The 17,766-nt window shown below is 44.1% G+C and overlaps 1 protein-coding gene across 1 annotated transcript; it reads right to left on the reverse strand.

The window, feature by feature from the left end:
- Nucleotides 1–9,000: 9,000 nt before the first annotated feature.
- On the reverse strand, nucleotides 9,001–17,627 carry LOC139565063 (protein FAM117A-like). The gene is made up of 8 exons (XM_071385090.1): nucleotides 17,046–17,627; nucleotides 13,598–13,743; nucleotides 11,428–11,523; nucleotides 11,069–11,182; nucleotides 10,462–10,578; nucleotides 10,105–10,288; nucleotides 9,861–10,017; nucleotides 9,001–9,782 (listed from the first exon to the last, which is right to left on the reverse strand). The coding sequence occupies exons 1-8, from the start codon at nucleotides 17,161–17,163 to the stop codon at nucleotides 9,521–9,523; spliced, it is 1,194 nt and encodes a 397-aa protein (XP_071241191.1). The 5' UTR covers nucleotides 17,164–17,627; the 3' UTR covers nucleotides 9,001–9,520.
- Between the last annotated feature and the right edge of the window lie 139 nt (nucleotides 17,628–17,766).

Below are 17,766 nucleotides of genomic sequence, written 5' to 3' on the forward strand. Positions count from 1 at the left end.
GCCTGAGCTTTTAGCTACTATACCATTCATATAAAACAGTGCTGGCAGAACGCAGATGCTACAATTTTATAGCTATGCATGAACCATGATTTGTTTTCTCCTTTGAATCAACTTATATGCAGCATACAAGGTAGCTCGGAGATGTTCTTATTTTTGTTGATGTATCAAAATATTCATCTGGAATATGTATGTGATCTATACTCTTTGATTTATTGTTCATTTAAATGGCAGTCTACACAGACGACTGTTGAAAACATTTGCGGGGCTTTCTCGAACTTGTCGCGTGTCTTTTTTCGTACTGGGATGTGGATGGATTCTATTGGTCCAACTAAGGCAATAAACCACTAGATTCGGCCATTGAAACAGACGGAATAGTGAAAGGGCGGGGCTTCTACTCCAGAGACTCAACTACACGTGTCAAAGGGAAATTTGACAACAATGAAATGCACCACCACATTTTAGCATTGTTCAATAATCATGACTGAACCCATTCACTATTGGTTTAATGTCCATTTATTGTTAGTGTCCACTGTCAAACTAAAAACATGTTTATACAACTGCAATGCTTAAAACGTGAAATTATACAGGAAAGTAATGGAAGAACACTTACATGTTGGTGATACAATGTCATTTTACATCACAAAACAGTAAGGTAAAACGTATCTGAAGCTGGGGGAAAAGACAACTATGTCCAAATGACTCAGACTGTACCTTTACATCAGAAGAGAGCAGAGGTGCATGCTCATGCATGACACTACATGCATTTCAAACTGATATAGGAACAGCCACTATATTGCCATAAACATTGCTCATCATCAACCTGAGCAAGGGATAGGTCAAGTCACAAAGTGAGTACTCACTAGTTATACTCACAAACCAACTGTAAAAACAATTACTTCACAAACAGATTCAAAAACAATACATTCACCCCCATCAATGGGACAAGAGAATAAAAAGACAATATCCAAATTCATGATAAACATTGGGACCCAGAAATGGACATACCCCGTTCCATCTTTTGTCTTGCCCATTCATCCTCTGAATGGACACACGCAATCCATGTCTCAAAGCTTAAAAATCCTTCTTCAACCTGTCTCCTCCCCTTCATCTACACATTTGAAGTGGATTTAACAAGTGACATCAATAAGAGATCATGGTTTTCACCTGGATAGTCTGTCATGTTTTGTATATCTCATGTATATGAATACATTATAAGAAAAAAGAGACATTTTGAAATAAATTGAATACGTGATTTCCCACCAAAATGTCTGAACAATATCTGATTTGATAAAAAAATTCTAAATGTTTGGAGTATCTTCATTCATTGTCCAACTGTTATATATATTTTTAAACCGTTTAACAATTTTGCTGACCCTTGCTAACTTATGGGAATGTTAAATAGACATATGGAAGTCTAATGAGCACTTCGGTATTGTGAACAAAAGTTCCATGAACTATATCTTGGGGAAGTGATCCGGAAGCCACATTTTTTGTTCAGTTATGATCTCCTGCATGGTGTTCATGAAGCTGCCTTCCAATACCACATTTTATGTTGCATCCATACTGTATAATGTGTATTTTCTTACAGGTTTGTGTGATGGCAAAAATGGACATAATCCTAAATGTTTGTCGCAAAGATTATTGTTAAACTATATGAATGTAATTATTTTTTAATGCAAAATGAGTGTGTCATAGGCCTACTAAGCAAAATCTCCATGACGAGTTGAGCTCTTAGAAATGGTAGTAGATGTAGCTAGCTAGTATACTGACAGAGTCAGTACAAATCAGACATGCAGTATTAATAATTCACTGAGGCCCAATTAACTTGTTCTTCAACTTTCAGTTAAAATGTTAATGAGAATACATACGTATTGTAAAGGGAGAATAATAATCAGGGTATGAATAACATATTTACTCTTTGGAGTGCCCACATATTACACATATGGAGTATGGTAGTAACGTTAGTTGCAAGACGCACCGGTTTGTGTCAGGAACTGCAACGATGCTGGGTTTTTCACGCCCAAAAGTTTCCTTTGTGTATCAAGAAGGGTCCACCACCCAAAGGACATCCAGCACACTTGACACCTGTGGGAAGCATTCGCGTCGACACGCGCCAATATTCCTGAGGAACGCTTTGTACACCTTGTCGAGTCCATGCCCCGACGGGGGGTTTGATGTACATTTTATTTTGTGTACATCAAGCATTTATTTTTTTTGTGATAAAAAATATATAATTATATGTGCCTCAGTTGCATACATACACTGGGTGTATTTGCATACACCAATACATTTATATAAAGGGTAGGAACAGGGCCGCAATCAAAAATGCATTTAAAATCAAAACGCATGGCTCTAGATCACACCGATCAATGCATTCTTTACATTGTTCTTGAGATGATACATAATATCACTATAGTCCGAGTGTTCCTTTTCTGAAGTTGCTTTTATTTTAGCGCATCAAATGTGTAAATATTTACACTGCATTAAATCATTCCTTTTTTTTTTAAATTGCACAAAAATATCCACACCCACAATAATACAGTTATCTTTCTTGTGATGCAACTGTCGAGATGGTGCTGTAAATGCCTGACAAAAAGTTAGCTTCTTTATAGACGCAATGTAAAGCCAATGTATAACATTGAAACCATTTCAGCCATCACCAGTCTGTTTCACAGGTCATTACAAACATTTCCGCGGTCGTTACGTTAACAGGGAAAAAACGAATGGCACAAGCAAGAGTGGGAAAGAGTCACCAGAGTAAAATGAAAGCAATCAATCCAAGGAAATTTAAGTGACAAATGGGATTTTACACCCCTCAAGCACAGGAAATATATGGCTGAAAAAGGAGAGATCCTTACTGTAGGTGTGCGGGGCATGCGTATTGCTACCATAAGTACTAGTGGTGTGCAGGTCAGCTGTTTGTTCACCCGTACCCTCCCGCAATTGTTAATAACCCATACGCAACCGCACCATATGTGATTAAAAACTTCTTAAGGATCTGCCACTTTTTTCCAAATTTCGCCTAAAATGACATACCCAAATCTAACTACCTGTAGCTCAGGACCTAAAGCAAGGATATGCATATTCTTGATATCATTTGAAAGGAAACACTTTGAAGTTTGGGTTAATGTGAAAATAATTTTGGACACTAACACATTAGACCTGGTTAAAGATAATACAAAGAAAAAAAACATGCGTTGTTTGTAATTTTCTTTGTACCATCATCTTTGAAATGCAATAGAAAGGCCATAATGTGCAGTCGTGGCCAAAAGTTTTGAGAATGACGCAAATATAAATTTCCACAAAGTTTGCTGCTTCAGTGTCTTTAGATATTTTTGTCAGATGTTACAAAGGAATACTGAAGTATAATTACAAGCATTTCATAAGTGTCAAAGGCTTTTATTGACAATTACATGAAGTTGATGCAAAGAGTCAATATTTACAGTGTTGACCCTTCTTTTCAAGACCTCTGCAATCCGCACTGGCACGCTGTCAAGTAACTTCTGGGCCACATCCTGACTGATGGCAGCCCATTCTTGCATAATCAACGCTTGGAGTTTGTCAGAATTGGTGGGTTTTTTGTTTGTCCACCCGCCTCTTGAGGATTGACCACAAGTTCTCAATGGGATTAAGGTCTGGGGAGTTTCCTGGCCATGGACCCAAAATATCGATGTTTTGTTCCCCGAGCCACTTAGTTATCACTTTTGCCTTATGGCAAGGTGCTCCATCATGCTGGAAAAGGCATTGTTTGTCACCAAACTGTTCCTGGATGGTTGGGAGAAGTTGCTCTCGGAGGATGTGTTGGTACCATTCTTTATTCATGGCTGTGTTCTTAGGAAAAATTGTGAGTGAGCCCACTCCCTTGGCTGAGAAGCAACCCCACACATGAATGGTCTCAGGATGCTTTACTGTTGGCATGACTCAGGACTGATGGTAGCGCTCACCTTGTCTTCTCCGGACAAGCTTTTTCCAGATGCCCCAAACAATCGGAAAGGGGATTCATCAGAGAAAATGACTTTACCCCAGTCCTCAGCAGTCCAATCCCTGTACCTTTTGCAGAATATCAGTCTGTCCCTGATGTTTTTCCTGGAGAGAAGTGGCTTCTTTGCTGCCCTTCTTGACACCAGGCCATCCTCCAAAAGTCTTCGCCTCACTGTGCGTGCAGATGCACTCACACCTGCCTGCTGCCATTCCTGAGCAAGCTCTCTACTGGTGGTGCCACGATCCCGCAGCTGAATCAACTTTAGGAGACGGTACTGGTGCTTGCTGCACTTTCTTGGGCGCCCTGAAGCCTTCTTCACAACAATTGAACCGCTCTCCTTGAAGTTCTTGATGATCCGATAAATGGTTGATTTAGGTGCAATCTTACCGGCAGCAATATCCTTGCCTGTAAAGCCCTTTTTGTGCAAAGCAATGATGACGGCACGTGTTTCCTTGTAGGTAACCATGGTTGACAGAGGAAGAACAATGATTCCAAGCACCACCCTCCTTTTGAAGCTTCCAGTCTGTTATTCAAACTCAATCAGCATGACAGAGGGATCTCCAGCCTTGTTCTCGTCAACACTCCCACCTGTGTTAATGAGAGAATCACTGACATGATGTCAGCTGGTCCTTTTGTGGCAGAGCTGAAATGCAGTGGAAATGTTTTTGGGGGATTCAGTTCATTTGCATGGCAAAGAGGGACTTTGCAATTAATTGCAATTCATCTGATCACTCTTCATAACATTCTGGAGTATATGCAAATTGCCATCATACAAAACTGAGGCAGCAGACTTTGTGAAAATTTATATTTGTGTCATTCTCAAAACTTTTGGCCACGACTGTATTATTCCAGCCCAGCGCAATTTAGATTTTGGCCACTAAATGGCAGCAGAGTATGTGCAAAGTTTCAGACTGATCCAATGAACCATTGCATTTATGTTCAAAATGTTGTATCAAGACTGCCCAAATGTGCCTAATTGGTTTATTAATAACTTTTTGAAGTTCAAAACTTTGCACTCTCCTCAAACAATAGCAGCGTATTCTTTCACTGTAATAGCTACTGTAAATTGGACAGTGCAGTTATATTAACAACAATTTAAGCTTTCTGCCAATATCAGATATGTCTATGTCCTGGGAAATGTTCTTGTTACTTACAACCTCACGCTAATCGCATTAGCCTACATTTGCTCAACCGGACCCACCGATCATGTAGAGGGAAATTCTGAGGCCCGTACTCAACACGCAAATACAGAAAACACACTATAGGCCACAGTCAAACATGGCATAACGATTTTTTGACAGTTGGTGCAGGATTTGTTTGTTGCCTGATTTAGATAGATACACTACATGAATAAAAGTATGTGGACACTTCATAGACGAACATTCCATTCCAAAATCATGGATTAATATGGAATTGGTACCTCATTTTCTGCTATAACAGCCTCCACTCTTCTGGGAAGGCTTTCCACTAGATGTTGTAACATTGCTGCAGGGACTTGCTTCCGTTCAGCCACAAGAGCCTTAGTGAGGTAGGGCACTGATGTTGGGCGATTAGGCCTGGCTCGCAGTTGGCATTTCAATTCACCCCAAAGGTGTTCGATGGAATTGAGGTCAGGGCTCTATGCAGGCCAATCAAGTTCTTCCACACCGATCTCGACAAACCATTTCTGTATGGACCCCACTTTGTGCACAGGGGCATTGTTACGCTGAAACAGGAAAGGGCCATCCCCAAACTTACCACAAAGTTAGAAGCACAGAATCGTCTAGAATGTCATTGTACGCTGTAGTGTTGTTTTTCCTTCACTGGAACTAAGGGGCCTGAACCATGAAAAACAGACCCAGACCATTATTCCTCCTCCACCAAACCTTACAGTTGGCACTATGCATTGGGGCAGGTAGTGTTCCCCTGGCATCCGCCAAAGCCAGATTCGTCTGTCGGACTGACAGATGGTGAAGCGTGATTCATCACTCCAGAGAAGGCGGCGAGCTTTCCACCACTCCAGCCGACGTTTGGCATTGCACATGGTAATCTTAGACTTATGTGCAGCTGCTTGGCCATGAAAAACCATTTAATGAAGCTCCCAATGAACAGTTCTTGTGCTGACGTTTCTTCCAGAGGCAGTTTGGAACTCAGTAGTGAGTGTTGCAACCGAGGACAGATGTTTTTTTACGCGCTTCAGAGGTCCCGTTCTTTGAGCTTGTGTGGCCTACCACTTCGCGGCTGAGCCGTTGTTGCTCTTAGTTGTTTCCTCTTCACAATAACAGCACATACAGTTGACGAGGGCAGCTCTAGCAGGTCAGAAATTTGATAAACTGAATTGTTGTTAAGGTGGCATCTTATGAGTGCCATGTTGAAAGTCTCTGAGCTCTTCATTAAGGCCATCCTTCCGCCAATGTTTGTCTATTGAGATTGCATGGCTGTGTGCTCGATTTTATACACCTGTCAGCAACGGATGTGGCTGAAATAGCCGAATCCCCTAATTTGAAGGGGTGCCCATATACTTTTGTATATATAGTGTGTTTCTGCTTATAATTCCCGACATTTTGGTAGGCTAGTTGTTAGTCAACTTGTCTATAATTAGATACATGTAGCTTCTCTTTTGTCATTAGAAACGTCCCTTTTTCAGGACCCTGTCTTTCAAAGATAATATGTAAAAATCCAATAACTTCATAGATCTTCATTGTAAAGGGATTAAACACTGTTTCCCATGCTTGTTCAATGAACCATAAACAATGAATGAACATGCACCTGTGGAACGGTCGTTAAGACACTAACAGCTTACAGACGGTAGGCAATTAAGGTCACAGTTATGAAAACTTAGGACACTAAAGAGGCCTTTCTACGGACGGCAAGGAGGCATGAGGACTGCAGGTGTGGCCAGGGCAATAAATTGCAATGTCCGTACTGTGAGACGCCCAAGACAGCGCTACAGGGAGACAGGACGGACAGCTGATGGTCCTCGCAGTGGCAGACCACGTGTAACAACACCTGCACAGGATCGGTACATCCGAACATCACACCTGCGGGACAGGTACAGGATGGCAACAACAACTGCCCGAGTTACACCAGGAACGCACAATCCCTCCATCAGTGCTCAGACTGTCCGCAATAGGCTGAGAGAGGCTGGACTGAGGGCTTGTAAGCCTGTTGTAAGGCAGGTCCTCACTGGCAATAACACCGCCTATGGGCACAAACCCACCATCGCTGGACTAGATAGGACTGGTAAAAAGTGCTCTTCACTGACGAGTCACAGTTTTGTCTCACCAGGGGTGATGGTCAGATTTGCGCTTATCTTCGAAGGAATGAGCGTTACACCGAGGCCTGTACTCTGGAGCGGGATTGATTTGGAGGTGGAGGGTCCGTCTGGGGTCGGTGTGTCACAGCATCATCGGACTGAGCTTGTCATTGTAGGCAATCAACGCTGTGCTTTACAGGGAAGACATCCTCCTCCCTCATGTGGTACTCTTCCTGCAGGCTCATCCTGACATGACCCTCCAGCATGACAATGCCACCAGCCATACTGCTCGTTCTGTGCGTGATATCCTGCAAGACAGGAATGTCAGTGTTCTGCCACGGCCAGCGAAGAGCCCGGATCTCAAACCCATTGATCATGTCTGGGACCTGTTGGAGGCACTTGCAGGTGCCTTGGTGGAAGAGTGGGGTAACATCTCACAGCAAGAACTGGCAAATCTGGTGCAGTCCATGAGATGCACTGCAGTACTTAATACAGCTGGTGGCCACACCAGATACTGACTGACTGTTACTTTTGATTTTGACCCCCCTTTTGTTCAGGGACACATTTTTCAATTTCTGTTAGTCACATGTCTGTGGAACTTGTTCAGTTTGTGTCTCAGTTGTTGAATCTTATGTTCATACAAATATTTACACATGTTAAGTTTGCTGAAAATAAACTCAGTTGACAGTGAGAGGACGTTTATTTTTGCTGAGTTTATGTTGCCCTAGAAGACTAAATAAACCCTTTCTCAACAGAATAATGTAATAGATAGAATGAATGCTTCAATCTAGTTGACATTGGTAAAGTTCTCTCTGTCATCTTCCGCAGAGCAAAGACATTTAGGGACAGGGGAGAAAATATAACGCAACAACAAAAATAATAAGGGTAAGATTTTCTGTCCAAATGACATCAGTTTGACCGGCTGCATGGGAAAAAAGCTGTGAAAACGACCCAACGTGTTTCTGATAAGATTTCAGTTCGGCTTTGATGCATTTTTTATGTGGTTGAAATACTATCAGCTTTTATGATGAAGACAGCACCTCTACAGATGTTATCTGAGCATTGCATTCTCTCAGGATGCATTAATAAATCAAATGTATTTATAAAGCCCTTCTTACATCAGCTGATATCTCAAAGTGCTGTACAGAAACCCAGCCTAAAACCCCAAACAGCAAGCAATGCCGGTGTAGAAGCATGGAAGAGTGGGGTAATATTTCTCCACCCCTGTTCCAAAATTAGCCCTACATTTAGTGTATAATTTTACTGCAAGAAATGCTTAATTCTGCAGGAGTTATTATTAATAAGGCTATGTGAGAGGTTATAGACCTACAAGTCAGTGCCCAGATTTCACAGTTCCCTTGACATGCCATTGGCCTATTTGAAATCCCGTCTTGTGACTGTCAAGTTTGTATAGCACCTCACAATCACACATAACATCACACATAACACTGCCATCATCTTTTACCACTTCACCAAATATTTTCCAAACATGACTTTTCTGTCCCTCCCTTCTCTTTGTTTTCAGCTCTCCTGTTTTCAGCTCTCGCTTTCATCTTATTGAATTAGAACTTCAACAATGTCCTTTTTGCCTCCGTGGATTGATGTTAACTTTTTCTGCCTGTTCCCAAAAGTATTATTTGGCGATTGGCTGTGTGGGCTATTTGGCATGCCTACAGTTAAGCCCTGAAGATTAGGTTTATGCACTAATACCAGATAGCCTAAAATAATGAAAGATAAACCTCAATGTAGCCTTTATAAATTGCACAATAATTACACATTTATGGATTTTTTAAGATATTGTTTCTCTTTATTCAACCAGCCTGCCACCCACCTGCCACACAATATTTAATGTCTCTAAACCCGTCCACCCCGCGGATATAACCGCGGGGACTGCGGGTTATGAGTCAACCCGGGCATCACTAATTAGTACATCTCTGACTCCAAGCTCTAGCTATAACAAATCTAAGGATATCAGAGCAAGGCCAAGTTGGGTAGAATAAAAATATGTCACACACAAACATTTGTACAATTTATTTACCCCCCCTAACCAAGGGGGAAAGTGACAATCAATGTACCCAGAGCAGCAAGTCCCTCTGAGAATCAGGATAGAACACCAATGACAGATTTGATCCTGATCCCACAGAGAACCCACTGTTGAGGTCTCTCTTTTTGTTGATCTTAGTTGAATAGATCTGGAGGCTTGTCATAACAGTCCCTGGCAAGGTGGTGGCAGCCATCTTGATTTAATCTCCTATTAGGATAAATCCATCCTCATTAGTCTGAAAACAACCCCATCTCCACAGTCACATGGTGGTTGTGTCCTGGAGGGGTCCACTCATGTAGCCCCCAACCGAATGCCCAACTGTCTGGTAGGGGGCAGAGCCTTGACCTGAGCAGCCTGTGACAGGCGAGACTGACAGGCCGCGGAACAGGAGGTCCATAGAGGGCAGCAGGGGCTTGAGCAGACTGACAGGGCAGAAGGCAGAGCCTCCATGGGGAGTGAAATTCACCTTGTTGGGGTCAGGGCAGGATACCTGGAGGAGAGGCTCTCTCTGACAGGGAGACCTGGGGTTGAGGGACAGAAAGAGACGATTAGCCCAAATAATTTCTAATTACACAAAGTGTGTGTGTTTCAATACTCACATAGCCTCTTCACACACTACGCGTACTCGCTCACAGCCTTCAGGGGGCTCCCTCTGGAAGGAGTAGGTCTTGTTGGGACGAGGGGAGGAGGAGGGCTGCAACAGGGAGGGGTCCAGAACTACTGGAGAGGGACACACGGTCTCACAGTCCACAGGGTCTGCACAGACAGGAAAAACATGATTTAAAAGGTCCATTACGGTATTCAAGTCATTTAAGTCCTTCAACAAACCATCCATTTACTCACCTGGCTCTCCCATGGGGCAGGGAGACTGAGATGGGGAGAGTAGAGCTGGGTTCAGGGCACAGGGAGACTCAGATGGAGAGAGCAAAGCAGAGTCGAATGAGGCAGGGGAGGGCTCACTCTGGGTACCACTGCTGCACCTCTGGGCAGGAACTGGGGCTCTGTGGCCATCTGGGACATCCAGGATCTAACAGGGGAACAGGGAGAGGGTACGGTGAAGTTATGGGACACTGGCCACTGGAGAGAAATAAAGTCTAATTGGCTGTCACTAGGGGGATCCAGTGGATCCATAGAGGGTTGAGATCATGGATCTAAGCCAGCCGGTACCCAAGCAGATAGGCTGTATTTAAACATGCTCACCTTGTGCTGGTCCTCAGGTGTCTCTGACACAAAGACCCCCTCCAGTTCCAGGTTCAGACCTTCCACACTGCGCCGCAGCCGAGGGGCCAACCTGCTCAGGGGCGTCAGGGCCACCGTCTGGGGGTGGCACCAAAGACACATGAAAATGGAGCACAGGAGTGTGTATGGTCTGATTATATCTGTTCCACACAAAGGGGCTTGAGTGTGAGGGTATGTACCAAAGGCCATGTAGCTACGCGTATGAGTACGAGTGTATTCCTGTCAATATGCATTCCTGTCATAGCGGGCGATGGTGCAACCAGGCAGCTTGATGACACCAGCTCCTAAGAAAAGCAGTGCTGTTTTTCTAGCCCTGTTGCTAACGTCTCTCTACTCTGCCTGAGAAACTCAGGAGGCCAACCATGAGTGTTCTGTGTCAGTGAATACTCCGAACACCTCCTGGGTCCCACTGTCTGCATACATGATCTTACGTTACAGTCATCCAGGGGACATTCAAATTAAAAAATAACATTTTGAATTTAAGTAAACAAGTTGCAGTATCAATAAGGACGGGTTCAGAGTGCAGATCAAATCCACAGTATTATGGGGAGGGCTGTATAGGACGTACCTGTGTAGCGCCTGGTACATGGCCTCCAGGTAGGGGGTGGTGGGGACGCTCATATCCCCCAGAGGGAGGGGCGTGTCGGGAGCGCTTCTGCAGCTGGTGCTTGAGCTTAACCACCTGAGGCCAAGTCATAGAGGGGAAGGACTTAAGAGACACTTGTCTTTCAGAGGAAAGAATGAGGGGAGGAATAATTCAACAGGGTGAGAGGGGTGTGACTGGCCTAGTCACTGCTGACAACAGGAGAGTAAAAATAGTCCCATCTCTGAGTTTTACTGGTGTATTGTGAGAATGATGTTTGATTGACAAGCTCCTGGTTAAAGGACCTTTTTTAGTAAACATTTACATTCAAAGGGAGTACTCACATCCCTCAAGTGTTCCGCGCTGCCCCATGATGCTGAGCGTTTGTGTCCGCCAACACTTCTTCTTCCCCGAGTCTCCTCTGCCCAGGAGCTGGGAGTCTATGGAAGGAGCAGGGTTGCTATAGTAACCAGCCACACGTTGCTTATACAACTCTGCACACAACACACACTTTCTGAAAAACTAAACTGACTTGAAAATAGTTTTTTGCTGTGGAAACTTTGCTGATTGGATTGGAGTCAGACAGCATTATGTTCTTGACGATCATTTAACTACACAACTGGTAACTTTATCTACGAGTTCTAAGATTGACCTTTCAGTAGAACATTACAGAGCAGTGAATCCGTTTTGCTCTCCTTTCGCTGTACAATTTACACCTATGGAAGTGAAACATCACCCGAGCTACATGATTTGACTAGAGTACAGAAGTGGTGCCCTACAGCTGTCAGGCACACCTGCCAGTTACACAGCTGTGCAGAGGCAGACAGGCAGGCGAGGAGTAAACCACTGTTGCTGACAACACCCCCTACAAATGAGTAAAACAAAAACCACAGCGATGCAAATACAGAAGCGACACACGTCAGCTACATCAAAAAAGACTACAACAGCACAGACACAGTTTAACATCAGTACACAAAACATGTACACTGACAGCTGTATTCACACAGAATCGGAGTTTGGGTAATCAACAAGGTGACATCCTGTGCTGTCCCTCCTTCATTCCTCACAACTGAGCTCCATGTCTTCACATGCAAAAGGAGGAGGAAGAAGAGAGAGGACAGTGGAGAGTTCCTACCGACATAGGCCCCACTCCTCTAATGCCCACAAGCCCTGGGGTGAGTGTTGCTGGCAGACGGGAGGATGTGGGTGTGTGGCGGTCTATCTGCTGAGCTACCCTCCCTCGTCTCCACACTCCTGCTTCACACACAGCCTGGACAGGATCCTCTTGCTGATGCCCAATTTCACCTCAACATCAATTTATTTTTTCTGTTTTGCCTCCCGCTAACTTAGCTATTTTCTCTGGGCCTCCGCTCCTCCAAATCAGGTTCCTCTCCGGATCACGTTTCCCCAAAATGCAGTCTTCTCTCTGGGTCTAGTCTCCTACAGCTCTCAGTCCTCTCACAGAGTTCCACACTGATGTCATGACGCACAATAGTGTAACAGAGTCGGTCCCGGGCTATAAATGACAAAAAACCTTGACGCCATCTTCCGCCCTATCTGGTGGAGCCGTGGTCAGACATCATGGCTAAATGTGTCATGGAGGGACAGTCAGTTACCTACCCTGTCGGTGTAGTGTTACTGCTCCCTACTCCCCCCTCCTCCTCCCTTCCTCCACCAAACATGACCGGAGAGATCACGGGACACAGGGCTATAAAAAGATCCGGTCAAAAGGTGATGGAATGTTCTGGGTGTCTTTGAATGCCAGTTCAGCCTCGTGTTTGATTTGATGTATATTTACTTTTAAATATTACAAAAGGGGTTTTGTACCCGTTACTACAAATAGTTTAGATTGTGGCAGAGGGGAACTCCCCCAAATCCACAAGAAGCTGGTTGTATGGGAAAATGTGACAGTTTCATTACTGAAGAAAGGAGATAATGGCAGACAATAGGAGACAGTTATATCATCTTAAATAAAGCAATGAGGGGAGGGGGGGCGGGCTGTATAATGAGGTCGGGAGGGGTCTGTTCTGTACAATAGAGGGCAGGGGGTTTGTTCAGTATAAACTGTGTCAAGATTGAGGGCACAGTGGTGGAGTGTGGTTAGGTTATCCCAGGCTTTGTGCACTAGATGGGGGGTGGATACAGTAGAGGGGGGGGTGGGGCACAGGGGTAGGTTGAGGTTGAAGAGAACAAAACAACTATTTCCAGTTGGCTGCCTTCCACTGCTCCTCAGCTTCAGAATGGAACTGCTAGACACCTGCAGCGCCAGCCTCACTTGGTCTTTATATTACAGAATAGGGCAACAGTGTTTATAACACACATTTTCATAGATTAGAAGTCTGGCCATTGTAAGCAACAACGGTGACACATTGAATGGGGAGCTACAAATGGCTTTTAAGCAATATCAATACAGGCTTGACAAGAGTATATTCCTCTCTGTTTCAGATCTATAGGAGTTAATGGATGTTAATGTTAAATTCACATTTGGGCTGTGACTGAGTCCGGTGAGTTTACCTGTGTGGCCTTGTCATTGACACAGGTGACTCCTTGGCTCTCTGCCTCCTTGGGCCACCGGCCCTGCAGATATGGTCCAACAATTGTATCCAGGGACAGGGTGCGACGAATGGTCGGCTTTGGGGGGCGAGACTTGCTTCTGTCGCCTTAAGGAAACAGCCAAAAGAAATCACATTTACTGATATGAAACGTGTCTGCTTTATACTGCGAGTGTGTGATGAGGTCAATATTTGTAACAGAAGACAGATGCTAATCTTGTATGGAGGGCTGTTTTGTGTGACGGTGCCCCAGTTTGACAGCATATTGGTCTGACAAACTCAATGCGCAGCCTACCGGTGCAACGTAGTTGGAACAAATAGTCACATCATAAAGGAGGCTCAGAACTACTTTAGCACCAGCAGGAGTTCATAAAAAGGCCTCCCCCAGCCCCCCCCCCCCGCAGAGGTTTGGTTAGCTCATAGTACAAGTAGGTGTGTATTGGCAGCTCTTTGTAAGTAATCTCTGGCAGGTGTGAGCCAAACCACTGATCCTACAGCAAAGCCCTCCAAAGACATGTTGCACAAGACTGGCAACGAATCTACTCCTGAAACCTATTCCCCAACTCATACCACTTCCCTCCACCCCACTTCCCAGGGCAGACAGGATGTAGAAATATACACCACAGAACAAGCACTCGAGTTACTGGTGCATCATTACAGTGTACTGTTGAAACACACTGTGGAATTACAGGCTACAGGGCCTAAAACAAAGGTCCCTTTAAACCTCTATTGACATTGGCACATGAGGGCAAAGACGTAAGTAGTGTAATAAAATATTACACTCTTAAAACACCTTTAGAGAGTTCAGGATCAATTAGAGCTGGGGCAATAAAAAGAACAATAACACTGGCCACTTATCAAGGATATTTTACTGATTAAAATAATCACGATATGTAGCGTATACTAAAGCTATGTGATGTTTGATAGTTGTCACCAAAACTGATGCGTTAAATAGAAAATGTGCTTACTCAGGCTCTAGCCAACAGCTCAAAGATACAGTGCGGGTAGGGTGTTCTACACGATGAGATTAAAATGGATAAGAGCGAGAATATTTTATTTGTCAAACGGCAGTCAAGCATCAATCATGTCACCAGAACAATACCCTCTATTGCAATGGAGCATCAAGATCACCATGCACTTTCATCACCCTGTGAAGTTCAGAACTTATTTCATCTGTCGCCTAATAAACTATGGTTTCCCCCAGTAATAATGGGAGGACCACATACACCATATCATCTCGACTCCAAGTTCACTTCGATATGATGGTTATTCAGTGGAGGCTGGTGGGAGGAGCTATAGGAGGATGGGCTCATTGCAATGGCTGTAACATAATTAATGGAACGGAGTCATACATGTGGTTTCCGTATATTTGATGTGTTTGTTCCATTTAAACCATTCCAGTCTTTACAATGAGCCCGTCCTCCTATAGCACCTCCCACCAGCCTCCACTGCGGTTATTATATCAATATTTGCTAATAAAGGCATTTCCACCAGTATTTCTCACATAATACATTTTACTGACACAAAAAGATCCCACCATTTCGAATGAACAAATAACCTGTCGGCATTTATAAAATTGTACCAAAACTACCTGTAGTGACTTTATATTTATATGGTACCACTTTAGTCGCATTAATACTGTGGATGGAAACGTGGTTAATCAAATCGTATTAGTCACGAGCCGAATACAACAGGTGTAGACCTCACAGTGAAATGCTTACTTAGAAGTCCTTAACCAACAATGCAGTTTAACAAAATATGAATAATAAATAAAAGTAACAACTAATTAAAGAGCAGCAGTAAAATAACAATAGCGAGACTATATACAGGGGGGATACCGGTACAGAGTCAATGTGCGGGGGCGCCGGTTAGTCGAGGAGATATGTACATGTAGGTAGACTACGCATAGATGATAACAACAGAGAGTAGCAGCGGTGTAAGGGGGGGATGCAAATAGCCTGGGTAGCCATTTGATTAGATGTTCAGCAGTCTCATCGCTTAAGGGTAGAAGCTGTTTAGAAACCTCATGGACCTAGACTTGCCGCTCCGGTACCGCTTGCCGTGCGGTAGCAGAGAGAACAGTCTATGACTAGGCTGGCTGGAGTCTTCCTCTGACACCGCCTGGTATAGAGGTCCTGGATGGCAGGAAGCTTGGCCCCGGTGATGTACTGGGCCGTTCGCACCACCCTCTGTAGTGCCTTGCGGTCGGAGGCCGAGCAGTTGCAATACCAGGCAGTGATGCAACCAGTCAGGATGCTCTCGATGGTGCAGCTGTAGAACCTTTTGAGGATCTGAGGACCCATGTCTCCTGAGGTGGAATAGGTTTTGTTGTGCCCTCTTCACGACGGTCTTGGCATGCTTGGACCATGTTAGTTTGTTGGTGATGTGGACACCAAGGAACTTGAAGCTCTCAACATGCTCCACTGCAGCCCCGTCGATGAGAATGGGGGTGTGCTCAGTCCTCTTTTTCCTGTAGTCCACATTAATATCCTTTGTCTTGATCACGTTGAGAGGTTGTTGTCCTGGCACCACACGGCCAGGTCTCTGACCTCTTCCCTATAGGCTGTCTCGTTGTTGTCAGTGATCAGGCCTACCATTGTTGTGTCATCGGCAAATTTAATGGTGGTGTTGGAGTCGTGCCTGGTCATGCAGTCATGAGTGAACAGGGAGTACAGGAGTGGACTGAGCACGCACCCCTGAGGGGCCCCTGTGCTGAGGATCAGCGTGGCGGATGTGTTGTTACCTACCCTTACCACCTAGCGGTGGCCCGTCAGGAAGTCCAGGATCCAGTTGCAGAGGGAGGTGTTTAGTCCCAGGGTCCTTAGCTTATTGATGAGCTTTGAGGACACTATGGTATTGAACGCTGAGCTGTAGTCAATGAATAGCATTCTCACATAGGTGTTCCTTTTACTGAGAACTCTTTATGATGCCATTCCAATCATTTGTGATATAATAAAAAAACATGGATGTAGCTGACTGAGAACTATGTATATGATGATGTTCCAGTTATGTGGTGTAATAATGAATTGGAAAAAAACATGACATTCTCAAATCAAGTAGCACATTTCTGCTTTTATAACACTTCATTTTATAGGGTCCTACAGAGACCCACATCAAAACACATGTTTGAGCAGGGTGGGGGATGGCTGATGCATGGTGGAAATTAGGCTATATTCACTGAAAGTCGGTGGTCTGTTTAGAAAAATTGAGGCCAGAGGCTACTGCACGTAAAATAGACCCATGTAGCTAAGCAGTAAGATACTATAACAGTTAATCATAATAGATAGCCCACATACCCGTTAGACTAGTGATAGACAGCAATAACAATGCAAACTCTAGCGACATTCCCACCATAGTGTAATATTTGGCAAGTGACATTATTTGGCACCAAAATGAGAAGTGTTATTTACCAGTCTTGGAATCTTTGCAGCGCGGTTGTGCTTTGTTGTGAAGCTGGAATGGGACAGTGGCTCGAAGTGGTTGTAGACAAGGGGTGCCCCCCCGAGCCGCTTCACTTCTGCACGACATCCCCCCCCAAGTGCAAAATGAAGCAGCCGAAAACACTTCGACTTCAGCAGGCAACCGTATCAAAGGTCACACTCAGTAGTTTTAGCTACCTCTTCTTCAGTTTAAATTAGCCAGTATTTCAATATTTATTTATGATAAGTATCCAACATGGTTAGCTTCTTGCTAGCAGCCAGCCTTCTTTTGTGATGACCATGATTTCCTCCAACTTTACTCTCGAACTAAAATAAATAAATCTCTAAAATATTAGCCCTGCATTTAGTTCACAATAAAACTATTAAATGCCCAACCTGATCATCCACCGTTGGCTATTATAACTTTACGTAAAGTATCAGGCTACACAGTTGACAAAATATTGCCAAACCTTGTGTCTGAAACTGACAACAACTCAACTAGCTAAATTCTCGTGTTCAATTTACTTACAAGTGGGCGAGGCGAATGACACATTCTTGATCTGGTTGGGTACTGAAAAATACGACTTAACTTCTATTGGTCATATACTCTATCTATCTATCAAGGGTCTGCCCTCGAAAGTCATAATGTTCCCTCCCAGTTTATTACATCTCAAACCAGCAGCGTACACCAGGGCCTCCCACTCCTATGCCC

The sequence above is a fragment of the Salvelinus alpinus genome, chromosome 36, assembly GCF_045679555.1.
Source record: "Salvelinus alpinus chromosome 36, SLU_Salpinus.1, whole genome shotgun sequence".
Classification (NCBI taxonomy): Eukaryota; Metazoa; Chordata; class Actinopteri; order Salmoniformes; family Salmonidae; genus Salvelinus; species Salvelinus alpinus.